General features: G+C 38.7%; 1 protein-coding gene across 4 annotated transcripts; it reads left to right on the top strand.

Moving 5' to 3' along the window:
* The first annotated feature begins 153 nt into the window (after positions 1-153).
* bcl2l13 (BCL2 like 13) lies at positions 154-27,347 on the top strand. 4 transcript variants are annotated; one of them, XM_007255965.4, is made up of 7 exons: positions 154-368; positions 1,712-1,885; positions 5,220-5,321; positions 6,226-6,382; positions 6,639-6,711; positions 6,816-6,944; positions 22,622-27,347. In XM_007255965.4, the coding sequence occupies exons 2-7, from the start codon at positions 1,771-1,773 to the stop codon at positions 23,639-23,641; spliced, it is 1,596 nt and encodes a 531-aa protein (XP_007256027.2). In that variant the 5' UTR covers positions 154-368; positions 1,712-1,770; the 3' UTR covers positions 23,642-27,347. The 4 variants fall into 4 exon arrangements, with proteins under 4 accessions (XP_007256027.2, XP_007256026.2, XP_015463023.2 ...); XM_007255964.4 differs by having other exon boundaries at positions 155-368; positions 5,217-5,321; XM_015607537.3 differs by lacking the exon at positions 154-368 and adding an exon at positions 418-601 and having other exon boundaries at positions 5,217-5,321.
* Positions 27,348-27,430: the final 83 nt, after the last annotated feature.

The following is a 27,430-nucleotide window of genomic DNA, read 5'->3' as shown; positions in this document are numbered from 1 at the left end:
CTGTTGACACTTAAGTTAACCTAGTTAACCTAACTAGTTAACTTAGGTAAGCACAGTTCTTTTGTTAAAAAAGGGTAGTTAGCTAACTTTCGGCGCTGCTCCTGAATATACTGGCTGGTGCTACATAATCTCTGTAGCTATAGTGTGGGCTTTGAGGGAGTGCATGTGGGCTGTCCAAAAAAAGGTTTGGTTGACCCGAGCACAACACAGTAGCCACGCTGCTAACCGCTCAGCTAGCTCCGGTACAGCTAGCTTAGCTACTTCACTGGTACTAACTGACAGCCAGCGAGCTAAGCTAACCCGCCTGTGTCAGACCCGCACTGCTGCTGCTGCTGCTTCTTCACAGCTGAAGTGTTTGTGTCGGCAAGGTAAACACCGTTGTGGTTTTTATTCAGCGCTGCTGGCTGCCACTGTTTGTTGTTGTTGTTGTTGTGAGTGGCTCTAAAGTTAGCTTGGCTAGCTGTAGTGCTGAGGCGTGCTAAGAAGTCAGCGCATGGTAGGTGTGGTGAGTGTGTGTGTGAGAGTGTGTGAATGTTAGTGAATGCCTGCATGCCCTTGTGCTCAGTGTAAGGGACAGAGCTTCTGTAGAAACAACAGAAAGGTAAAATAATCGGAGTAAGTATGTAACTTTTAGTTAGACAAGATGTTTCTGTTTGTTTGTTTTTTGTTTTGTTTTTGTGACAAACTTTAAACGTGTTTTCTTCTAAGTACGAAACTCATTCATCCATGTGATGCAACCTGAGCAGTGACATTCTCAGTTTTTAACCTTTAGTTAGCTAGGTTAGCTATCTAAAAGTGGGGTTTGAGACATTAGTCTTTTTATTTTTAAGCAAGCTAGCATGTGTTGTCTTTTTGTGTGCCAGGAAATGTAAGTAGTTCCTTAGACCTTTTTTTCTTTTTTTTCTTCTTTTTTTTAACAGTAGTATTAGTTCATGGTTTAGTCCTGTCACAATAACCAACTTGTACTTTTATTCCACAAATATCAAGATAATATAATTGAATAATAATACATTTACATTTGAAATAGCAATGATATTTTATCTGTTAAAAAGTATTAAAACATTGCATCTGGAATCGAAGAATATCTTAAGTTATAAAAATCTGCACAAAATTAAAACAACTTGTTTTAGTTTTAAATTATTTACTCATAAATCACTGTTTCAACAGGTCCTGTTTTACTCTTTCCAACTGTCTTGTGTAATAATAAAAAAAACTGACTGCTTTGCAGTGTTACTGACAGATTTACATTTTTTTTCTAGAAAAGACCCTCTTTAAACAGTTAAAAGTTGACCTACCACCTCATTCACATTAATGAACACTGAGGTGAGCAAAAGTTATTGAGGTAATGGCCTAATGAAGTATTATTGGCTTCATTTGTTATTTTTATTATTTTGGTAGTCTGTCCTTTTTTTCTCATTTTTTTGATTAGTCAACAACTATTTTTGCCATTACCTTAATAACTGCCTCCTGAAAGCACAGCTACTCAGCTCTGCACACCTGTTAATATCACTCTATTGTCCAGTCTCTACCTTAACACGTATAGTGCCATGTTTAGAAACGATTAGTCAGCACTGAAATTTGGAGTCAACTAATTTTAACTAATCATGGCAGTCCTGAAATTATTAATTGTTAAAATATTGCCCTTACATGAACTTACATGAGTGTCTAAAGTGTACAGCAAATACTGAAAATTTGTTTATGCTCCCACCAGGTTTTTTGGAAACAATCAGGCAGTAGTTCATGTACCCAAGAGCCTGACACGTCTCTTCAATGGCTGCCTCTGGCTCCTCCACCACTGTGCCTGAAGGGTTCCACTATGAAACCAAGTATGTGCTCCTCAGCTACCTCAGCCTGCCCCCATCCTCACACTCAAGGCCTGCAGAAGGTAAATGTAAACTCTTGCTTTTTAATGCAATACCTTTTAGAGAGAAAGTAGTCAAACCTTTACATTCACATTCATTCACAGCATATTGTTACAGCTCCAGTTAGAAGAGTCTAACATCAAAGACCTTCATTAATTCACATTCTGTGTTTTGTTGGGTATGTATTTTTTCAGAAGTGTTTATCTAAGCACTGAAACCAGGGGGGGGGGCAGTTGTAAAGGACAGGTCATGGGCAGAGGGTAAGCTATATGCATGGCTCTGTATTATGTGTCAGCTCCACCTACCTCAGTTTAGCAGTTCAGCTGATATGTACAGAATGTACAGAGTGTGAAAAAGCATGCTTTGAAGATTTCCAATACAACTGTTACGTAACAGTCTTGACTTTTTTTTTGCTACATACCCAAACTTGACATAAACCCAGCCCACTGCTGAAAGCCCTGCTAGTTGTAGTCAAAACTGGCCAAGTGGTAATTATAGATTGGATACTTATTTGAATGGTATAATTAAAATTAACTAAATTTATTTTTGAGTCCACCATAAAACCGGCTTGTTTCATTATAGGGGCAGATTATAAGGTTGTGAATGGGCCTGTAAACTGCATCTAATGTATGTTGTCATGATTTACTTGTGTTACAGGTCTGTTTGTGACAAATATAATATAAATTGGGAGAGAAAGAATGATGTTGGAATTTAGTTCCTTTTTCCTGCTGTTACTAACCATTGTCACTTATAGTGAACTGATAAGGATGGCAGGGAGATATTACTATCAGTCATTTTGCAGTCAGACACTCCTGCACTTTCTAAACAGGCAGCTGCATTTTAAAACATTTTAACTGTTAAACTGTGTTTATCTAACATAATAGGACTATATATATTTTTGTCTCTTTTTCATGAATTTTGGTGCAGTGTAAACGCCAGCTTGAATTTTCAAACTCTGTCAGTAAAGAAACTACAAAAATGGAATACAAGTTCACTTACTCACACGCATACAGACATACCCTTCCTTCTCATACCGTTCCTTTTTTACCTCTTTTGAGTCATTTCCATTGTCCAGTCATTTTTCTCCTATCACATGATGCCAGCAGTGCTGGAAGGGTAAAGGCTAATATATGCTTAGCATGTGGTTTAGGTCTGTTTGTATGTAGCCTGTGTGAGTTTAAATGAGTAGGACAACCTAGAGTGAATATTATACCACTGCCTATAGGTTCATGTTATGTGAGGAACAATAGAACACAAGATGTTTAAGATTAAAAATATTCAGGAAGTGTTCAATTATTGTATGATTGGTAAAAGAATTGTTTCAAGGCAGCACATGGCTACTCATCAAAAATGAAAAGAAAAAAAAGACATTGAAGAGACTGTTGAAGGAATGTTGTGTCTATTTGAGAAGCATCATATGTTTGTACATTTTCATTTTTGTGGATTGGAATGATGATTTATGTGAGGTTTTTCGTTTGACCATGAATCAGTTTGCATTGGTTGACAGCAGTGGTAAACCATGGCGGTGAAGTCTCAGCCAGTAGGAGAAGTAATGTGGCTGCAATAACGTAGATACCTCATAGAAAAGATCTGATTGGAGGGTTTTATCATTTAGCATTCCCCCATTCAATTTTTTTTCTGGCAAAATATAATTAGTTGGAGTTAAGACTATTAGTGTAAAAGATTAACATTGTAAGTATGGAATATAATTATATTGTTTATAACTCTAAAACTTATCTTTTAGGAGTACAGCTGTATTTTTGTCAGTTCCTAGGCATTATTTAAGGTGAATTTAGGCACATTGTCTGTCACCTTTTAGGCTGTAATGTCTGGAGCTTCATTCTTTCTCTCCCCAGAAACAAGCATCTGGCATAGATCATATCAAAAGAGCAGGCATGGCACGGCCCCTCAGGCACATCAGCATGTAGCTCAGGACTGTGCTGTGTTTCTTCTGCTGCAGTTTTCATTCAGCAAGGTTCAAAAGCAGAGAGATGAGCTTCTGATCCCTGCTTTCCGCTCGGCCCAGTCCACGCCCTGACAGCCTGTCGAGTGCAATCAGTGTGGATTACTTACACGCCACTGAATCTGAGTGCAACGCACCTCGTCCTCATCCTTGCCTCTCGTCCCCTCTGCCTGCGATCAGGCAGCATTGCCACTGGTCAAAAAGCACAGGCTTGTGTTCCGTTAAATGACCCTTGCCTAAAGAGCTTTGTCCTGCCACATTTTGAGCAGTAACTGGGTCTGGGGTCAGTTCATCCATTGTCTGCAAAGAACTGACATGTATTAATGCTTTCTACATCAGGGATTTTCAAAATGAATGCATGGCGTCATACACTTTCCTGAGAACCAAGACAGTTTAGATTTGAAACAAAGACTAAATTGTATTGTGTGTGTTTATTTAAATCAGCATTTAACCAATTCTGCTGTCATTTTCAAAATGTTAGATAAGCAGTTTGTCTGTCCTTTTCCTAGGTGCGTCAGTTATTAACGTTATTAGCATTATTAACTTGCCATGATGAACTGCAGTACTTGCTAATTTTATGATATATTGTCTACTTTCACAGCTGCCAACAGTGCTGAAATAAAAAAGTCATGGGCTGTGAGAATGGGTTTAGGGTTTCCTGATGTAGTGATTTGTTTAAACCTTACATTCTGTAGTGGAGATGGCATGGGCCATGCGGGGGCTGTAAATAGTTAATGAGTGTGTTTATGTGTCAAGCAGTTAGATTGAGCATGATATAATCTCTTATGAAGCTTGTCTCTTTGTAATTAGTACTTTTGTCTGATATTCTAAAGAGCACTTTGCCGGAAATCTGATCAGGATGTTTACATGAACTTTTTCTGATAATGGCAAAAATCTGGACAAATCTGATTTTTGCTTTAAAATACTCCAGGTAAGATTATACATGGAGTGAGAAATAAAATCCAGCTCTATCAGATTTTGAATCTGATGTTTAGACCGTACTTCAAACTAAAAGAAATCGTAGTGTATTGTTTACACAACTGCTTACTACAGTAATCCAATGATGTGAACATGAATGTAAACACACTTATTGTGGGCAGTTAGTAACACCAGGTTTCTTAGAGCTCTCTGTTACAAACTGGAATATCAGTTTGTTTAAGTGTTATTTAGAATAATTTATATGTATTTTACTTTTATTGTGCATTTAGCACCGTAACACAATAACAAAAAAACTCAATAGTGTGGAGGACATGAGGGACACATCACAGAATAACCCCTGACTAGTATTTAGTACTAAAGTGTGTGTGGTTAAAAACTTCCAGCAGGGTAAACGTGGAAAGACCTGTACTTTTTGTGTCCCACTTCTAGTCAGATCTATTTCTGATTCACAGCAGCAGCTGGACAGACTGCACAGGAAAAGGATGTGGATCAGACCAGCAGGATGAAGCAGGAGATTGAGGAGGAGCTAAAGCTGCTAGAGGAGGAAATTACTGCTTGTAAGCCACATTAGCATTTGCACACTAAATGTCTATGGATTTTTATATGTCATCATTGAATGTCTACAGTTGACCATTTGCAAAATTAGGGTAAATCCTTTTATCCTTTAGTTAAATTATCCTGACAAAGTTTAATTTTATATTACTTTGGACCATCTGTAGTTGATAGAATGATTGTATGCTAATAGCATTCATTAATATAATACACCAGATCTGTTTATTTGCAAATAAAATACTGTTAACTTTTGTTTTATTCAATGAAAGCAAAATTAATAACTATTTTCTTATAGCTTTGCAACACATGTTATTGGATGTCATAGTGTTTTAGCAGCGTTGTGCAGTATCCACTTTTCTCATATCATTACACCATCTCAGAATATTACAGTGTACGATAATACCAGATAATACCGGAATGCATCTAAATAGTGCTTACAGGATCACAGATGGAGTGAACACTGTGTATAAATGTAAATCAATAATTTCTGAAATAGTAAACCATCAGTCTGACTATTAAAATGTTTAACTGCTGCGAACTTGGTTAGCGTTAACTTAATTAGCATGATAACATCCTGTTTATTAAAGAACCAGCAGACAAAGTCTGGCTGACTTAAAACATTTTTAAAATTTAGACGAGAATGACTTACAGTAGGTCGATTGGCTGAATAGACACAAATTTTCTGTGTTTTGTTGGCTATGTAGCCCATTTGCTAAACTAATCTTAGCTTAGCTAGCTAGCTCAGCTACAGATCCACCAACAGGCATACAGCCCAGTGTAGCTGCTGCTAACTACTGACACATTGAATCTAAAAACAGTGGAGCGGTTTGAGTAACAGAAAGGATATGAGGAACTTTCCTCATAACATGTGACCAAACGTAACTAATTTATCTGTCTGCGCGTCTGTAGCTTTTCCCAGGACAGGCTTTGACCGACACACTTCCCCAGTCTTCAGTCCAGCTAATCCAGAGAGCTCTATAGAGGACAGTCTAGCTGTGCTCGGAGACCGTGTCACACGGGACCTGGACACACACCTGGCCTCAGCCATGCACACACTTCTCAGTGGGTCAGTATCACTCATCTTTGCTAGGGATGGATATAGTGTTTTATAATGGGTCCCCTTCTTTTTGTGAGAAATCAATTAATTAAGTTTAGTATATTAGTTCAAGTCAGCTGCAAACAAATTCCTGTTTATTGCATCCGTAAATCTTACTTTGTCCACAGTATCCACCATATATAAATATGTTTTTCAATTAGACACAGTGTTCAACAAAGACATTGTAATTAAGTAGTGTAGTAAATGGGTTTTGTGTTTTGTGCAGCCAGCTGGACTATGAAAGTTTCCGAACTGTGGTGCAGGAGGTGTCTGCTCATTCTCAGGGAGGCTGGAGCAAGGTGATTAATATGTCAAATAATGATAAATAAGCCATACCCTAGTTTCACATAAAATAAACATGTAAACTCACCCGACTTACTTTTCCACTCTCTTTTCTGACTAGGTCTTGGTGCCTTTAGTATTGTTGCAGGCGCTGCAGGCTGAGGGGCAGCCCCTGGCCTCTCTGCTGGCCCTGGGTGTTTTTTACCTGGAAGAGACAGAAGCAGATTTCATCATCCAGCAGGGTGGATGGGTGAGTGAGCTATTTTATTGGCTGTAACAAGATGCAGTAGATAAAAACAATATGTTTATTTTTTGAGCTTATCAGCAGAAGAAAATGGCCCTTTAAAGGGAATTTTCTCTTTTGTTTCCTTTAAAAGTACAAAGCTCATTATATTTTAGGAAATGCTCTACAGCATGCTGGTCACAGGTTATATGTTTGGGCACAAAATAAAATTCAGTACTAGATTTTAAGTCTAATATCACATTGGCAGTTATGGTAAAGCATATTCAATTTAATGTTGATTGCTACTAAGGTTAATCATGTTCATTGATAGTTTAAGCAGAAAATAGGCATGTAAATGATATCACAATTATAACTTTATTATATAATTTTAAACAAAAGTAAAATGTTACTTCTGACACTGGCTGCAACACAATCCTGAAGTCTGACCTTTTTTCTCCTATAGCCAAAATCTACCCTTAATTTTAAGTTCTAACCAGCTGTGACAGTGCTTGTTTCCTAAATGCACCAGGCTTGAAACTATGGATGTAGGAGCAGGGCCCCTTAAGAAAGGGTCAGATAAGTACACAAATGAATATGATTGGACTTAGGCCTGGACAATAATTCGATATCGGTATTTATCGCGATAAGAAATGTTTCAATAACGGTGATATCACTTTTGTGGTATATCGATATGTATTATGTACAGAATCTGTCACGGACAGGCGTTTTTTTACTGGCGTCAGCTCGCCGCAGAGCCAAACACATTCAGCCCCCATAGCTGTGCTACCTCAGTGCGTGATGACGCAATCACACAGGCACGTAGCCAGATAGGCTAGGCTAGGCTAGGTTAAAATGGCTAGGCTAGGCTAGGCTAGGTTAGGTTCAGGTCCGCTCCGCTACGCATCTAAAATGTCTCGAAACGGAGCCGGGACGAGCGGATCCAAGGCTAGGGTAGACTCGGTTCGGTCATCCGCTGTTTCGCTCGCCCATTCGCGCGTCCGCTCGCTCATCCGCGGCTCCGCTGGCCCAGCCGCGGGTCCGCTCACTCATCCGCGCCTCCGCTCGCTCATCCGCGCCTCCGCTCGCTCATCCGCGGCTCCGCTCGCCCAGCCGCGGGTCCGCTCGCCCAGCCGCCGGTCCGCTCGCTTGCCGCTTTGCTGCAAATTGTGCCGGTGAGTGGAGCCGACAAGCAGCGTAACGTTAAAACATCTAATCTGTTCCACCACCTCAAGCATCTTCACTACATACAATATTTTCCTTATACTGACTGAAGCACTTTAATAGATTATGTTGAAAGTTATTTAAAGTTTATGAATCCTTTAGGTTTGTTTATTTGACGTGGATATCATGTTGAATACCTCTTGTATTCTGACTAAAGCACTTTAATAGATTATGTTGAAACTAAGTTATTTAAAGTTTATGAATCCTTTAGGTTTGTTTATTTGCCGTTGATATCATGTTGAATACCTCTTGTATTCTGGCTGAAGCACTTTAATAGATTATGTTGTCACTAAGTTATTTATAGTTGAAAAATCCTATAGGTTTGTTTATTTGACGGGAAAATCTTGTTGCTTTTATGTATATAAAGGCTTCTTGTATTATATATCCTAGTTAAAACACTTTTGTTTTAATCTGTTAAATTTGTTTACAATGAATAAGAAGCTCTGCCTCTGTTGTCATTTAAAGTTATTTTTATTTGTAATAGTTATATAGGCTTATGTTTGACAGGGATGTCATGTTATTATTTTGCTATATGCAAATAAAATTGAGCATTGATTTATTTTGACTACTTTTATTTCTAAAGTATTAAAGTTTTTGTGAAAGGAGGTTTCAAAGACTTAAAAAACATTTTCATACAGTAGTAGGTACAGATTTCCATTAGATAGATTGACACAAAAAGTGCAAATACACAGTTAAATAATAATTTAAATTTGCAGTGCAAGCTGCAGAGATTGCAGGGATTCTTTTTCTGAGGCCTTCAAAGTATTTATCGATATCAAAATTATATCGTATCGACCGAAATTTAAGGAATATATCGTGATATAAATTTTGGCCATATCGTCCAGCACTAATTGGACTCCCTCAATATCCCTTTTCTGTCCAAAAATAATTGTATAATAATAATCCGTCAGTGATCCAGAAGTGTCAAGCCATTTACTTATTTTGATGTGCCAATTCTCCACAATAAGTTACACTGTTTGCCACATAAGTGAACATCAGCTCTGCATGATGTATGCTGAGGCTTTTGAAGGTCCAGTGTCTACTGATTGTTAAGACAAATTTTTAATATGTTTAAAGCTTTGCAGTTTAAGTTACCTGGCCTTTTAAAACAATTATTCTAAACAAACTTAACCCTAACAGTTTAGTTAAGGTCTGAATGTTAAAGTTATCTGAGAGCTCAACTTTTATTTGCCAATGTGTCTTAAAAATATCTGGCATCTTGTTTGACTGAACAGACAAATGCAATCAAGAATGCCTATGATAATGATATAGCATGTGTTAAACTTGAGTTGTATCTTTTTATACATTTTCAGTTTTTGGGAGTCAGGAAATCTGTGATTTACATGAAAATTGTAAAGCATGCAGAATTCTACCAGTAATGAGATTATTTACAAAGATCAACCTTTTTTTAACCAGGAGAGGGAGCCATTGTTCTCCTCTCAGGAGTAATCGGGAATCCTCTTCAGTCATATATATCCGTCGAACCGATGTTGGAAGTTGGTTTCATAACAGTTCCTGGAGTGGGTTACAGACCAGGCCAGGGTTAATTGTTTCATAATAATCTTTAGCACAACTTAAAGTGATTCTCACTGTTTATTTGTTATTAAACCTTCATTGTGTTGCTTGGTCTGTCCCCTGATTTTGAAAGGCCTAGACTCTGAACCCACTAATCCCCTCCATTACATATAGTCCTGAACACCGAAGTGGTTTTGTTTCAGTTAAGTGACTTTTTAAAAGAAGCCAAGCTTCTTTTTGAAGGTCATGAAAAGCTATTATTGTATACACATACACAGTTCAGTGCTATACAAAAGTATGAGGTACCTGCAAGGTAGAAATGAAAAGCTAAAAGCTCCTTATCTAGGCATTAAGAGTTGTTTAACTCAGTAACTTCAGTATAAAAATATATACAAATAACATTCATACAGAAAGTATTGGTTTTACATTGCTATGTTCATTAAAACTTCTTTAAAGCTTTCCTCTTGTAAGTCAAGTGTGGTTTATAGATATTAATTAAAAACCTGGTTAAAAATAATTTAGATTTTATGGTATTTATGGTATTGGGCAACTCTGTCATATTTATTGAGCTACACATAAAGAAGTATTGTGTAATGCAACATGGAGATGCTGAGTTGCATCCAACAGCATCACACATCTTTTCTATCAGGTATGGGTCTGGTGATACAGCATGGCTATGGCATAGTATCTGTGTTTTGAAGGTAAACTATTGAGATGGCAGGAGTTTGTAGCACGAGTGCATGCATTGTTCTCTTGGAATAGCATATTGGAGTTTGCATAAGAACAAGGATGCAGGATTTTTTACATAACATTAGGTGTCAGAGTGCCTGTGATGAAGACCAAAGGTGATCTGGCATTGTACAGAATTGCACCCTACAACATGACAGCAGGCCTTCTGTATGTGTGACAACAAGCCGTTGGTCTTGGTGCTGACCACAGTGCCTCCTTACACAGATTTGTTGGTCATCTCCATCAAGACAAAAGCAGGACTCATCCCTGAGGATGACATGCTGTCATTCCCTGAGTCACTTCATGACAGTCTAGCACGACTACCCACCAGGTTTTATTCGTGTCTGTTAATTTCTTCTTGGTGCAGCTATTTTTTGACAGTGGTGAATTTACATCATCTGTCAGTGACTGACAGTTATTACAGGACTGACATTACATAAATTGGCAAATTATTTTTTCAGGAATAAGCAGGTACATCCAATGGAAGAGTTATTGGCCATGTTTTTTTTTTTTTTTTTTTTTTTTTTTACTGTTGCTTTTATTTTGTTCAGATCAGTGCTTCACCACAGTACTGTAAATAATACCTTGATATTTGTATTGTGGTTACTGGAAATGAAGCAGTCTTACACCAACAGTAGGGCAATAGTAGAGCAGGTGGGTGAGCTGAAAAATGGGCTCATATTGTGAAGCTCCCTGTGAAGCTGTGTCTGTGTACATGACAGGGCACGTTGTCCCTGAGGGTTGTGAAAGCCTTTGCTGGAGCTATGCATGTGTGTGTTTGTGTGTGGTAACTACAAGAACTCATTCAGTGAGGTTAATTTAATTAGTGTCCCGCTGCTGCTTCTGCAGAAAGCAAAGAGGCCATTGTCTTTTGAATAAAGGCAAATTCCTCCTGTGCACAATGTCCATGAGGAGCCCAGCGCTCGGGCACAGATGACATAAATGGGAAGGGAGGGGTGTGTGTGTGTGTGTGTGTGTGTCTGTGCATGTGTGTTTGGGGGAGGGAGCAGGCGGTGAACAAGAACTCCTGTACAGCAGTTCTAATTCCACTGCTCCGTCAGCCCTTCAGAGGCCAGAAGCTGTGTTTACTTTGTGTTGATTTGGTGTTAACACATCCTTCAGATCCTTTATTTCTGCATTTCGTCTCTGTGCAGCTGTCTGCACTGGGACTTCTCTCTCTCAGGGAGTCAGCAGAGTCAGGTAAGAGAGCTGTTCCATAGTAGGTGTTTGTTTTGTAGTTTTGTTTAAGGGGCAGTACTAAATGAGTGAGAGTGGTCTGATATGTCTGTCTGGATTCAGTCGATTTGACTGGCAGATTTCCACTTGGTGTCCTTCAGTGTCCCTGCAGTTGGGTCATATTTCGATCCCCTATTTTATACATCATCAAACATTGCTAGATTAATGGATTGACAGATTGATATTTCTTTGTAAATGTCTGCACCAGCCCAGCAGACATGAGCGTTGTAATCTTGTTGACATAGGATGTCATACTTTTACAAATATATTCTCTGTCACTATCTAACAAAACACGTGTTTATACGTTTAAATGAAAATATTTTATTCCAATACATTTTTCCAAAATAAGTCAAAAAAGTGGCAAAAAACCTGAGACGTCTTTCGAGTTATTTTTTATTGTAATAAATGGGATTTACATATACATAAACACCAAATATTTGTCCAAATATTTGTGAATACCCCTTCTGCTAAATTCCTTGAACTACTTTAGGTTGCCCCCTATTGCTGACACAGATGTGTAAATATGCACACACACATGCAGCCTGTCTAGTTCCTTTAGAGAAGAACTCTTGGGGAGCAGATAAACATGAACCTTTTGGCACTATGACTGCACAATGCCAGGTGTGGGCTGTAGAGGTATCAAATCCCCCTAACATTGAGCTTTGAAGGAGTGAAACTATGTTCTCTGGAATGATGGTGTTCTCCATCCAGTACTTCTAAAGGTGAGTTAGGGATCAGGTGGGCTTTTTTTACTTATTAAATAATATTAGAAGTATTGGTCTTTATTTATAACACCAAAACACAGCATGTTGTATATTTTAATTGTGAATATTTTTTTTCATAATGACCAAAAAACTCTCTTCACTGTATTTTACTGACCCAGCAAACTGCACTGGATTATCTGGTTTGAGATGGTGAAATGTATTATTTTATTATATTGATATCTCAGAGTTGTATTGTTATAAATGTGAAGGTCTCATTTAAAGGTTTTGCCTAATTTGCCTAATTATTTGACTGTTTAGTTAAATTGCCCCTGTATAACACCACCAAGTGTACAAATTACTGCCACTGACAATAATCACTGTTTTTGTTAGATAAAATATGTCTGTATCCTAAAAAAAAAAATATTGCAGGACAGCCACCCAGGTCCATGTGGGTCTGACTTATGACTTATGTACTTGTTTTTAGAGCCCTTGAGGGCAAACTCTTCACTGTGATAAATATCTTTCCATGTTATATCCGGTTTATTTTCAGGCATTATGTACGTTTAAAAAATCTGCTTTTTAAAAATAGGAATGTGTGTATGACTGCACAGGTTGTGTGTATGACTGTGCATGGGATGACATTGAGGGCAACACACCGAGGAGACATTTTAAGAGCTCCAATGACTACACAAAATGGCTCGTGTAAAGCTGAATGAGCATGACTGGGCACCGTGACCTGCTTCTGCTGGGCCAAAGGTATAGAGCTGCAGGAGTGTGTGAGTTTGCTAATGCATGCTTGAACTTATTTATATGTGTGAATGTGCGTTAGGGTGGCTGCGGGTCATCCACTGTCTCCATTCCAGACACACTCCTTTCATGCCAGTAATGCCCCCTATCCCCCCATGCCGTCCTTCAAAACACTTTTGTGTCAGACTTCAATGTCAGGCTCTTCAAGAGCTCCTGCACTGTTGGCATATGATTCAGTGTAACGTGACCCTTAGTGCTAAGGTAGCAGCAAGCCATCAGCATGATCTTGATCCAAATCCACTGCCGTCTAGTTCGGTTCTACCCGTTTGAAAATTCCCGAATCCCAAGAAATGAGGCTCACTGCTGTTTACAAAGGTGATTTTAAACAGCCAGTGGCCGGCATGGTTGATAAGATGCCGTCAGCATTGCTGTAATGTGGGGGGATAAATCAGGAGGTGGTGAGCTGGCTGAGACTGGAGCCATGTCAGCATGGAGTGTCTTGCACATCACTCAGTGCAATGTTTTACGTAACAGACAGTTTCACACAGGCGACAGTCGCGACCCTGTTACCATGTGCTGCGCGCACACGTGCACACAGAGTGTGCCATAGGGAAGTCCAGAAATAAATCGGATAAATCCTTGTTTAAAATCATTTAGAGGCAGGCTGTCCTAGATACACTGCAGGGCTCTTCTCTCCCCAGGACAGGAGAAGGGGGGAGGAGGAGGAGGGAGTACACTGGGATGGGTCAAACTGTGATGATGACGATGTTGATGATGGATGAATTTTAGGTGATTTTTTTTTATTTTTTTTATTTTTTTTTAAACAATTACTGCAATTTAAAGCGTTACATTGTGGCCTAAAGCAGCTGGTATGTTGCAAATACCAGATTCCTGAACTGGTCTGTACTTGTGGTGTTGGGGTGGGAATAAAAGAGCCTTGGTGAATGTTTGCTGCCAGCATTTTTGTTGTGCCCTTTTTGGAAAGTCTCTCTCTTTATGATGCCTTGTTAAGCTAAAGGCCTGTATCTTGTTTTTTCCTGTTTTTGTTTTTGTAAGTTTGTGGACTTGAATTCATTAGAACTTGACTTTATGCAGCATCTCTTTATCCCTTAGAACTAAACATACTGTTTTTGTTACTACAGCATACAAAGTTAACATACACTGGCATGACGCATTTCATGGGACAGGAACTAATATCGTGTTCCTTTACTTTTGCCATGTCCCATTTAAGCTAGAGAATGTTGCACTAACCTGCACAGTACTGCATTAAATATGGAAGGGATTTCTGTCAGAGTTGCTTGTCTGTTTGCATGGACACTTTCAACCAGACAGTGCTGGTCATGATCAGTGCTACCTTCTGTGCTGTCCAATGTAAATAGAATGAAAAAATTCCCAGTACACATGACCCTGTGGGCCGAGGCTTAGTTTGAATTTCGATAATTCACATAGCCTTGTCATGAGCATGCTGACCAATGTACAGCTTCACTCGCCAGTTTACAGATTTGCATCTCACATCTTTTTCCTTATACAGACCCTATAGCTCATTTATTGTATTGTGGGCCTTTCAGAATCAACGATTTAATAATCTAAATGTTTATTGGTATATTTTTGGCCTGTTGATTTTTACTGCTGAAATGTAAGAGGTTACCAGTTCAGGGGCCAACAGTTAGCACAGTGCACAACCAGGATTCAATCCCATCTGCCAGAGTGGCACTCCATTTCTCACTCAGAAGTTGCTGGCCTGGTGCTATGTATGCCCTGAAGGACAGGAGTGATCACTCTGGCACTCTCTTCAATAATGAATGAGCTCAAATTTGCAGCTTAAGCCAAAAGCCTGTCCCAGCACGTTACATAATGTGGACTGTAACTGCTCTGCCGTTGTCAGGGCACGCAGTTCAGTGTGGTTGTGGGCCCCCCAGCATGTGAAAATCCACATCTATCTGCTCCCCTTCTGCACAGATGTGTTTATCTTTTAGCTGAGACCTTCCTGACATGTTACTGTAGAAGCTGTCATACAAGCAGTGTTTTAGTCTGGAACCTCATTGCTCAAGGGTAGTGGTAGCAGAAACAGTTGTAATGTGAAAATTGGGGTGTTCACAAAATGAATGGGAAAGAAATTGGTCATCCATCACAATATGTGTGTATGCATTTAACGGTTGGGGAACCATTGGTTAGATGAGGTAATCTGTTGTCTTTTTGTTAAGGTGAAAATAAGTGAACAAATTAGAAAACGTGTTTTTTGCAGAAAGTGCGAGTATGTTGCAGGTGGTGCCAATCTTAGTAACCATAGAAAACATTTCCAAAATGTTCTAAATTGATTTTATTCAGGTGTGACACTTTGTGGACAAAGCATTAATTATTGGATTTATAGCTATGGAATTGATGGCAAATGATGAATTGGTTTGTAGGTTGTTGCTAGGTGGTTGCTATAGTGTTGCTATGGTAATATCATGTCTGATGCTGCATTCATTTGGTGTCAGTTTTATTTGAAAAACAAGTTTCTTGCCAGGAAGCATAATTTGAACACCACCTGAAGTGGGTGGCATCAGAATTTCTGATGCGGCACAAACTGACTGTGTAAACAACTGTAAAATATTAAACATTTTGTAATGCCATTTTAGACATAATTAATATCTGTAAGTTACGTTACTTAGCATAAGTAAAAAAAAAATCTACTTTGCGATCACAACGCGATCAAGTTGGGAGAATCTCAGAGAAATGTAACATCCAGCAAGTACGTAAATGCAGCATAAAAGTTGGAAAACAAAAAGAGAATTTCAAATACATTTGTATAATATGTTTGGCCACAAACTTTTGGCTGAAATGTGCTGAAATTCATAAAATGGGTCCGAAACTCTGTGCATCCACATACAGTACAGGAGATCCATGATGATAAAGTGGGATTGTGCATATTTTAATGCAAAATGTGACCTGGATTAAAGGTTTTTATTAAAAGTTCCCCTTATACCCACATTTCAATGTTGTCTTTTGAGATTGTTTAAGAAAAAATATATTTTTGGATTCTTACTGTTTAAATACCACATCACATAAACAATTGCTGTATAAAAGCGCACTAATTCAGATGAGGATAGACATGTCAGAGTTGGATCAGTGTTACAATCTCTAGAACAAGGAGTAGTAGCAGCTCCAATATACAGGTGGTTATAATAATAAAACGAATGTTTTGATTAAAGAAATGTGCTAAAACAGCCTTTGACTGTTTTTTCTAGTACATGTACTGAGTTTCCCCCACCCACCCTTGTAAAATATCTGACACTCTTGGAGGCCTGTGTTAGTATGCTTGTGGCCTCTGTCTCTAGGTGCGGGCTCTCAGATCACAAATGAGGTGCTTTACCCCAGTGAAATGGTTTACTGATTGTCTATATTGTTTTGTAGTTGGTTGTTGTAGACTATTTGTAGAGTTTGATGTCTCCCTGAGAATGGTTGATTTTGTGTGATGGGGAGCATCAGCACTTGGGTTTTGTTTGTTTTTAAGATAGATTTGTCTGAGCGTTTTGGAGAAGTGTGTTAGAAGTCTTGTTGACTCTTTATCTGGGGCACTGGCAGTTACAGCCTACATTTTAAAAGATGAACTGGTAAACCCCTCTTTCTCAGTGTCTCCTGCAAAGCAGCTTAAAAATAGGGCAAAATGCCTAAAGTGATTTTTAATCCATCTGTTATGAGCACAGGCTTGTCCCATTTAATTATTTTTTAGAGTAGGGAAATGTCTTTTGATTGTTTTATGTATCTTTTTTTGCTGACCATATGGTTTTACACAATGAACATGTTTTGGCATGTAGAGAATGTCGTGTTTGTGCTTTCAGCTGCATTTCCCTTTGTTATTAAATGTGAGATTCATGCTATATTCACCGCAAGATAAATCTGGCTGCAGTAGTGATTTCAGGGTGAGGTTAACGGCGGACGAGGTGGGAGCTGCCACTATTGGTTCTCGTTGTGCTGCTGCTGTTCTCTGCTGCCTGGCGTGATCGCGCATGTGTTGCAGCCCAAAGGCGCTTGCCTTCACATGCAATCCACATAATGAAAATCAGAGAAGCATGCTGACGTTCACCCAGAAAAGGCGACGTTAGGCCTGCAGATTGCATTTTTTATTAGGTTCATTGTTGGTGCATCGAAAGCAAAGTTTGCACGTTTAATTTTAAGATATCGAAGTATCGCAATATTATGTCTTGCAATATTGTATTGCTTCTCAAAAAAACATATTGATTTTTTAAATTTTTAGTTTGCATTAGGTCTGCACAATGTATCTTTTTAGAATCAATTTTGTAATGTACACATTAGCAATAGACATATCGCTGAATGTGCAATGATTTGTGTAATGTCAGTAGACATTTTTCTAAACATTTTGCTGCTTAATACAAAGAAAAATTCACACATTTGTTACATGACCATATCTTTTACCATTTGTTTAAACTTCAGTTGTGGATGCACAGATTGCATTACTAATTAGATATATTTGTTCGATCATTGGCTTCAAGTGAAATTTGGTAAATTATATCACAACATTGCAATTTGTACTAGATTCTGAAGCATTACTATGAGAATTTGATTGCATCTGTTAATGGGGTCAGGATGTTGAATGAGTAAACCACAGTGACGTGATCAAGAGGAAGACAGATGGTCACAAGCCTCAAACAAAGTTGAACTGCTTGAATTTTATCACTAGAAGTGGCATAAAATTATCCAAAAGCAGTGTGAAAGACTGGTGGAGAGCATGACAAGGCACGTGAAGGCTGTGATTTAAAAATCAATGTTTTTCCACCAAATATTGTCTTATTTATTGTGAAAAATTGACTATTAAAAAAAATAGTTTAGCAATAATTTTTGGGACAACATTATTATTATAATTATAGTAAAGCATAAAGGCTGTTTCTACTGTATGCCCGCAATACCAGTTAATGCATTTAGAGCAGTGTAATAGTCCAGTGGTTGTGCGTTTGTCCAGAAGCTTGTGTGTGTATCAGCAAGACAGGAAGGATTACATGTGCAGCTGGATCACATGCTCGCTGGTGGATTACAGAAACATGAATATCTGTGAAAATCCTCCTGACTGAAGAGGACACATAAAGCACAAGGAGAGTTGGGTCTTCTCATACAAGTATCAGGTTTACTCCTTCTCACTGCCCAGCTGTTTGCTTCAGATCTGGGCATGTGGTATTTGTGGCGTGACTCAGTGGAGAAAGAGCAGGACAGAAGGATGAGTGGTGAACTGTGTGAGTTTGAAAGCTGCTTGTGCCTGCATTAGCTTAGAATTGTTTTAGATTATTTCCTGCATTTGCTATTTTGTTTTTGTATACTTTCCTGTAATGATAGTCTGTCCTCTTTTTGTATTGTTTGTTTATTTAAATCAAAAAGTGGAGAAATTCAAATGTCCTTACAGAACTACTATCATATTTAGAAAGTCAGAAAAAAATTACTTAACCATACCTGTATTAATTCATGACTGAGCACATACAGTGATGCATAGTGGCAGTACTCTGTTATTCCGCTAGATGGCATAAGAGCTTTATGAAACCACACAAGATCAGGGCCTTCTAAAACAATGCCTGATTGTTAAAATTACTGGGCAAGGAAAATATGATCTTTAGTTACAGATTCAGATTTTATAAGATATCTTAAGAACTTTGACCATTTAAAATGTGTTACATGCATATACAAAGGAATGTAAGTATAGATAAAGAACAATTGTGTAAAATTCTCAACAGCTCAAATTATTCACAGAGTGATTTTTATTTTAATTGGCTTTCAAATGGAAACAAACTGCACATAAGAGATTCCCCTCTGTTCACATAACACAGCTTTTTACTTTCCATAAATTCTATTCATCATTCTTCTTATTTTTAATACAATTTCAATATATGGCCTTAAAATGTTACAGTGCTGAAAAACAAAACATAGCAATGAACACCTATGTATTCAAATGCAGACCAAGCTTTCAGCCACCAAAACATTGTTTTAGACATATGTAACTTTCTCCATCTGCCTTTTGCACTCATTCATCCTCTCTCTTGCTTGCTAACTCATTGACACACCTACTCACTCACTCGCACACACTTTTTATATAACTTACTAAATTCATTGGTCTATTTGTCACATCAGTTGAAACTCTCAACTGCTGGCACTCAAGTCCCAAGTTTTAGTCATGTAATTTCAATATTAAACACACGTCATCACACAAGTTTTGAAAAAAAAGCTTCTGAGATATTGCATTTTTCGGTGCACAAAACCAGGCAAATAGCTTATTGATATGGGACATAATTCATATAGCTTTAAATACAGCTCTTTACTTATTGAAGTTTACATTTTTTGTTTATCATACAACTGTTTTATTTGAACAAGGTCTGGGTTTACACTCCTGTAGTGCTGCTTCTACAATTTAAGATATAGCTGTTTTTTGTTATGTTTATTGACCTGCAGGCTGTACAGTCAACAAGAGCACATTCTTTATTGGTTCTGCATAGAAACTGCTAGAATGGCAAATTATGTGTGTGAAAAGCTATGTTGTTTAATATTGTAACGTATTGCACACAGCTCAGCATGGGCTGGCATGCAATTCGGTTACCTCCTCTGCTGTGAAATGTGATTCAGTGTTGTTACTTTTAATACATTTATGTTTAAAAATAGGTTGTCAAGTTACTTCGAATCTTTAATCTTATTTAAGTTCAGGTAAGGCAGAGTCGCAAGTCTTTTGATTTTGTTGATTAAAGTCTCAAGTCATCAAATTGGTGACTCAGGTTGAATATGAGACAGCATTACAGTTCACATCAGTTCAGCCACACTGTGGAATTTACAGTTCATTTTGACTCATCACTATTTGACAATATATACAACAGGCACAATTATTTACATGCCACTAAATGATTCTCATGACACACTCATTATAAAACATTACTTAAATCAGTTTAAAAAAAAACTGAAAAAATTAGATAATGAAGAACTTGCGTCACCACAAACTCCACAGTTTCAGTTCTCGCCGACACAGCAAAACTGTCCAGAGAACAGCCACCAGCAGAACATCAGCAATCTCATATTTGAGGCATCTAAAATGGACCATCCATATAAAGTGATACTCTTTCCTGTCAAAGTATAAAATTAACTTTAATTAAATAGAAATGTACGATAAGTTATTGCATAAATATTTACCCTATTTAAGGAGACTGAGCTCATTTAACCAAGGTCAAGGCATTTAGTGCTCTAAGGAAAGTTGATTTAAAAGTATAAGTCAGGGGATGAATAAAAATCAAAATCACTAAACATCTGCATTTCATTTAAATCAGTCATTAAGAAATGAAAGTATAATGGCTTTAAAGGGTGTAAATCTGCATAGAGCAGGCGGTCCTCTCAGACGCCCTGCAAGAAGGCGGGACATCTATGACCGACTACTCTGAAGAAGTAAAAGATTAAAAGATTTAGCAGCTGAGATGGTAAAAACTCTGCATACGACAAACACCAATTCCTTCAAAAGGCACAGCTTCATGGTAGAGTGGCAAAGGCCTGTAGGAGACTCCAAGGTCAACTGGAAGAAGGTTCTTTGGTCCTATGACACCAATAAGTTGCTATGACAGGCATCAAACACTGCACATTACCGCTGTAAAGCATGCTGAGGCAGCATCATTTCAGTCTAATGGAGGGTTGTCTCTAACTGACCTAATTAGAACTATTTTGAATATAGTTCAGCCTGGAACTATAAAAGAGCACATTTTTAATTTATATTTTGCATTGTAAATTTCCACAGAAAGTTGTTTTGAACACTTGGTGGATAGTTTCCATTGAACTCGGTACGAAACGCTGTTTATAAATGTTTTTAAGTAGAAATTCATGGTTGAATTATTTGCATTGTCATGCTAGAATGATTTGTGTTGCCGCTGGTGACTGAAAAAGAGAAGTATATGACTCAATTCTGTAGCCATGAATCTCATCTCAACGTCAAAATAACAAGAAAGAGTTCTCATCACTGACGGGGGTTTTGATAGTGTGTTAGTGTTGCATACCATTATACCTAAGCCACATGTGTTGTAGCAGCAACTGATCCAGTGAAGATAATGGTGCAGTTATGTACAGGTGTTTACAGTATGCATCAGCTGGTGTTTTTTGACGTCAGCTGGTTCGATGTCTGGTTTCCGGTTCAGTTGTCGGTGGCAGTATGACTAATCTCAGCTGCCACATGCAGATGAAGTGCATGCTACTTCACACAATAGTTTGAAAAAAACAAAATTTCATCCATGTTACTTTTGAGTTAGTCTGTGCAAAAAAGAAAGGCCTTTTTTTCTGCATGATTCAACTGAATGTTAGCACTGATCAAGATTGCTTAGTATAGTAATATTCAGTGACATGCTGTAAATCATGGGATAGCAGTTTGTAAATTAAAAATTTAGATGTTACCTCAGAGTAATGCCTTGTGAGCCCCTATACTTGTGTAAATTGTGAGGTGTGATTTTATAAATGAGGTTGAACACTGGCCAGCGTGCTCATGGAAAGGCCACATACATTTTTGGAATTCTAGTAAGACCTGATAGTAGGTGCTAGGCAAGACATTCAATTTCTGAAGTTATGTGAGATTTCCTCAACCCACAGTGTAACGTGTATACCAGGAATATGCCATAATATATTTTAATATGCACAGTGGGTGATGATGGTTGTGACTGGCAGCATCTGCCTAAAATTGTTCTTGTGCACAGACATATGACTAAAATCAGATTCAGATTCAGTGCAGGATGCCCCACAAAGACATCTCACAGGTATGTGCAGCATTCCTTAGCTCCTGTGGACCCATGGTAGGAGTCATAGGACATGATGCTAGTTCTGTGTCTCCATGACATGTGGTATGGCAGTGTTTGTGCTCTCATCAAGGTCACAAGTTCAGTCTCCAGTTATGCCAGAATGCAAGAGAGCATGTTTGGCCTCACTCTCAACATGGGTAGTGTGACAAGTTAAAAAAATTGGTCCAAATTTATTATAATTTTTTTTTTTACACAGGTTAGTTGAGCCAATTTCCCACCCACTCATTTGGACCCTATCAATTACCCTCAATCTCTTAGTGCATAGCAAGTGCATGCCTCATCTGATGCATGTAAACTCCGCTGCTGCAACATCACTAGGCAGCCATTGCTCTTAGAGGTAAGTGCTGGATCCCCAGGTCCAATATATCAGCCATCATCAAAATGGTAGTGATAGATTGCAATCTACCCACCAATACAGGACTTGGCCAATTGAACTTTCTCAGGCTCCAACTGCTGATGGCAAAGCACCATGACCCCAGATTCAAACTCTCAAACCTTGAGCCATAGAGTCACCATCTTAGGCTGCTGAGCCACTTAGAATGCATAGGCCATATTTATTCGATTTCTCTGGTGTGTGTAGAAGTGATGACTGACCGGTGTTTTTTAACAGATAATAGGTTAGGGTGGTGGGAGGAGAAGGCCTTGGCTTTGATTTGCGTTTTTGGAAATCATCACACCCTTAATTAATACAGAGTAACAAGTGTTGCAATACATGGTTTAACATTGTGGTGTTTTCTTTTTTTGTATCTTCCAGAGTGCAGTGTTCAGCTTAGAGGATGTGGATGACCCTGGAGTGATCATTGCTGAAGACAGTAACGATATCTACATCTTATCAGGGGAGCAGGCCCCTGAACTGCTGAGCCCCCCCGAGTCCCTGCTGATAACGGCAGACAGCAGTGGGCCAGGCTCTTGGCAGACAGAGAGCCTGCCCGTGTCTCTCACCGGCCACGAGTCTTGGGCTCAAGTGGGCATGATGGACCCCGAGGATGCCAAGAGCCTGGACAGTGCTGAGGGCATGGCTTTGGCCGAGGAACGCAGTGAGAACAACTCGTCCAACTCTGACATTGTGCATGTAGAACGTGAGGAGGCAGAGCTTCTGGAGGAGGGACGGGAGCCTGTAGAGGAAGAGGGGTTGCAAGAGAGTGTTCTAAGTGTGCTGGGCAGTGAAAGTGAGCTGGCGGCCCTGAGGGCGGAGCTCAGAGAAGAAGCCACTCCTTCTCCGGCTAAAGTGCCCGAATTGCTTGAGTCTCCGGAAGACTCTATTGTCATCATGGAAGCACCTGTTAGCTTAGCTGCTCCTGTTCCAGAGTCAGCATTTGCTTTACAGCCTGAATCTCTAGTCCCACCAGCACCTCCTGTTGTTGCTGCTGCTGCACCTGTTCCTGCTGCTGCTGCCCCTGTAGTGCCTGATCCTCAGCCTGAGCCCCAGACATCTCAGCCAGAACCTGTTTTAGCTCCTGTGGAGCCACAGCTTCCAATATCAATTAAAGAGCCTCTCCCTGCCATCGCACCTATTGCTGAACCAGAAGCTGAGCCAGAACCTGTCCAAGCACTTCCAGATCAAGAGCCACCAGCACAAGAACCAGTAGTGTTGCAAGAGGTGCAGGCAGCCCCCGCTCCAGCTCAGGAGCCTCCTGTCCTGTCTCAGGCTGCAGTCCAGGCACAGGCCGAGCCTGCCCACTCAGAGCTTCCGGTGCTGCTGTATGGAGGTGCTGCCCTGGTGGCCATCGCTGCTTTGGTAGCCTATGGTGCTCTGGCTTACAGGAAGAAGTAGGATAAAGTAGCAAGAAGCAGTTGATCTGATCTCAGCACCTGCACCACCACCCACTATCAGGAAACCTGGGCCACTGTGCTGCCAAAAACTGCAACTCCTCTCACCCGCCTCATGCCACTATGTTTGCCATTCTCGTTTCATCCCTCAGTTGTTTTTATTATATTGTTGTAGTTTTCTTTGTATTTTGCTGATCTGTTACAGCATACTGTAGGTTCCTCTGCTCTGACAATTCAGTGTTGACTTCATATTTTTTCTGTTTAGTTTTGCTGTGGCCTAGGTTTTCATGTCTGCAAGGCTTACAACTGGGGAACCTTTGTCAGAGTACCTGCGATAAGTCTTCATTTTTGATCATTTGCATTTTCTTTGATTTTAGAAGCAGGTACTTGCTACACAAGAAAGATGAAATTTATTTTGTGTTTTTGAAAGCAGTTTTATGATTTGCTAAGTGAGATTGTTATATTTCAACTCAAATTGGTTCTACACTTTTGATTGATAAAGGTAAATTATTTAGGCTTATTTTAAGCGACTTGTGCCTGTTTGATATTGTGCATGATAATAATTTTACTTGGGATTTCTGAATTAAATATGAAATGGTTAAATGCCATGGGCTAGCCTGCTACTCGAAATGGTGTTTCACCATGTTTTTCACAGCTTTTAGTTGTGACACTCATTGAGTATGCTTATAGAAATACAAAGAGGTCACAGCTATAATTAGGAGGAGCATTTCTATTAATAAGTATTTAAAACTGTGTGACTAATGCTGCATTCCATTTTACCTCAGATGTTGGAATTTAAGCTAAAATATCCCCATAAATCAGGGTTCCTACATGGAAAGTAAAAAGAAGCTCACCAACCCCAAGTTTAAAATTCAAGATGGCTACACTGCAAACCCACAGTAGCAAAATCAGTAATAATTTCTGTCTTTTAATGCACAAATTAAATCAGTAAATCAAATAATAACAAATGTTTGTATGTATCTGTGGACATGTCTGTAAGGTTTGAATGTGCAAAATGCTGTAAAATGCATTGTTAATAGTTAATAGTGCTAACATGGAGCAATGCTAACAGTGATTGACCAAACCATTGTCAAATTAATCGTGGTAAACTTTAAAGTATTTAGCTAATTTGTTGTTTAGCTGAATGTTTAATTAACAGACAAAACAGTCAACTCACTGGTTTAACTCTCTCACAGCACTGCTATCCAAATTCTGGGTAAATAGAATGCATCATTAGTTTTAATTACATGCTTCCACTGGTTTATCTGCGTTGCTTTCAGTCTGCCATTGAATTCCCCCTGGTAAACTCTATGAACAGCAGTCCCAGGTCACAACATGAGCTGGAAAACATCCTTTGTGACACATAACTAAATATGTGATGCAACAGTAAAGTTGACATTTTAACACACAATCTAATATATAAAGGTGCTAATAAGGACTGTTTAAGCTCCTTTTAATGATGTGCAGATGGTAGAAGTTTTAGGTGGTCTTAATCCAGCAAATCTCCAACAGGAAGAAATAATGATGTTGAAGAGGTGTTCAGCATATATTGCAGCTTACTGATATTCTTTAAGTGCAATGATGGGGAAATACTTAAAAGGGGTGCTGAAGACAAAATGAAACGTTACCATCTCCAGCTCCTGGTGTGGTAAAACTGGGAAAATCACCTTCTGATTATTTGAAAAAAACACTGTATTGGTATGATTTTTCTCTCTCTCTAATCTTTCCGCTAGACAGTTAGCCTTATGATACCCTAAATCTACATTTCAGTTTACACAGTGGTTTGAAATTTACGTCTGTAGCTGGGACCTATAGCCCACTGAATCATAAAAGACGCTTCCAAGTTTTTGTATATCCTCCTGAGACCCGGATTTTAGCTTGGTGTGCATTTTTTATTTTTTCCATCTATTTAGGAGGACCTAACAAGTATAAACTCCTAACTTTGTCTTCTTATATGAAGTCGTATTTGCAACAAAAAAACATAAATAAATAAAAGAAATAAAATTATAATAATAATAATATATCCTTGTCATTTGGGATCAGCTGGACCCAATGTTTAAAAAAAACTAAATTTTAGCTTTGTACAGAAAGTAAAAAACATAGTTTCAGATATAAAATTCCATGATCATTTTACCTGTCCCTTCAGTTTCTGTCTGGACTGGCTGTAGAAATGTTTGACTGGGATTCCCGCCATCTTGTTTTCAATCTCTTAGCTATAATGTTGTCATGTGACCACTAGAGGCGGTGTGTTCATATGAAGCTTAAGGGTAAAAAATTAAGTATAATGGTGTAGAGAAGCAGAAATGTAATGTCTTTGTATGAGGACGCTGGGTCTCAAGAGGATATAGCTGGAAAATGCAGCCTACAATCAGTGATTTTGCAACTAATGTATCAGTCCTGTCGGGTAAGAAAAACTGGGTAAAAGTAGAAAATTAAGCATTTAGAGCAGAGGTTATTAAAAAGGAGGAAACTGTGAGTGTATTACTCTAGGAATTCTTCATGCTTATTATGTGTTTGTGCAAGTCATGTTGGGAATTGCAGTGACAGAACATTAAATCATAAAATTATATCAGCTTGCTGAATTTAAGGAATCCTACAGACTACTGAATAGCATGATGATAAACTTACTGAAAGCTAAGTTTAGACCACAATGCCCCTTTAAGTATTTTTTAAAGGTCAGAGTATCTTATATAAACATGAGTATTTATCTTTTGTGCCAGAAATAATTTAGACTACACTGCATCCACAAGTGGTTCCCTTTTGCTAGTTCCTTTTTTGCCATTTGTTGCATCATTCACATGATCCACTTGTGTCTGACTGAGAAAATAATATATTTTTGCCCTTATTTGGTACTGCTTTGCTGTGTCTGCTTCAGTCATTTCAGCTTCAGTCTGCAGAACATGACTAAAACACCTGATTCACGGCTCACCTGCAGCACCCTGTTTTGCTGCCTGCTCTGTATTAATGTACAGCACTCGAGCAGTGCAGCACTTCAGTCTTTCCCTTTGTGTCTAGTCCTAAGAGACTGTGGGGAGGAATGTTTTAAGTTTCATGAGGCAGAAATCTAATAAAAGGATCTGACATCTCTGACTCAGTGGAAAAAAGTATGGTATATATATTGTGACCCCCCTCTTGTTTCTACACCCATTTTCAGCTCCACTGAGCATACAGGGGCACTTTGTTGTTCCATAATTAGATTATTGTTTCTTCGCATACTTTATCCCCCTCCTTTTACCCTGTTCTTACGTGGCCATGGCCCCACAGGTCCAGCACAGTGCAGCGAGTATTTGGGTGTGCCAGCACTGTAGTCATAATGACACGGTGGTGATGTTATGAGTGAATCAGCCACAGCAGTGCTGCTCGAGTTTTAAACACATCAGTGTCATTGCTGTAATGGAGAATGGATGTAGAAACAAGGTCATATTGTCATAAAGTTATGCTTGATCAGTAAATAGATTTATATATTTTTCCATGCTGGGATAAGCACAATCTAGTAAACAGAATGTGTATCCTGCAACTAAAATGTCAACCTTGCCTTCCTTTTGTGGTTTTAACTGAGACCTGTTTAACACAAGTTTATTTTTACTGGTGTGTACAGTAGAAAAAACACTTTTATGAATGTAGGGTTGTTACCTTGCTGTACTTCTGTGAACTGGGGAGCTGTTATCATTAAGTAACTGGTATAAATGTAGTTACCTCTGTGCTTCCAATCCTTTCAGTCTTTCAGTTTCAGTCTTTCCACCTCCACTGCACTTCATAAAAGCAGAACACAAGTAAAATTTGGAATTAGAAA

This window comes from Astyanax mexicanus, chromosome 9, assembly GCF_023375975.1.
Source record: "Astyanax mexicanus isolate ESR-SI-001 chromosome 9, AstMex3_surface, whole genome shotgun sequence".
Taxonomy (NCBI): domain Eukaryota; kingdom Metazoa; phylum Chordata; class Actinopteri; order Characiformes; family Acestrorhamphidae; genus Astyanax; species Astyanax mexicanus.
The sequence above is the reverse complement of the archived record's forward strand: the minus strand, read 5'-3'. Positions and strand labels throughout refer to the sequence as shown.

Bases quoted from the DNA above. Each gene is read 5' to 3' on its own strand.
- bcl2l13 (XM_007255964.4), top strand. From the start codon at position 1,771: ATGGCTGCCTCTGGCTCCTCCACCACTGTGCCTGAAGGGTTCCACTAT. The intron at 5,322-6,225 runs GTAAGCCACATT...GCGCGTCTGTAG, and splicing joins AGAGGAGGAAATTACTGCTT to CTTTTCCCAGGACAGGCTTT. The intron at 6,383-6,638 runs GTCAGTATCACT...TGTTTTGTGCAG, and splicing joins ATGCACACACTTCTCAGTGG to CCAGCTGGACTATGAAAGTT.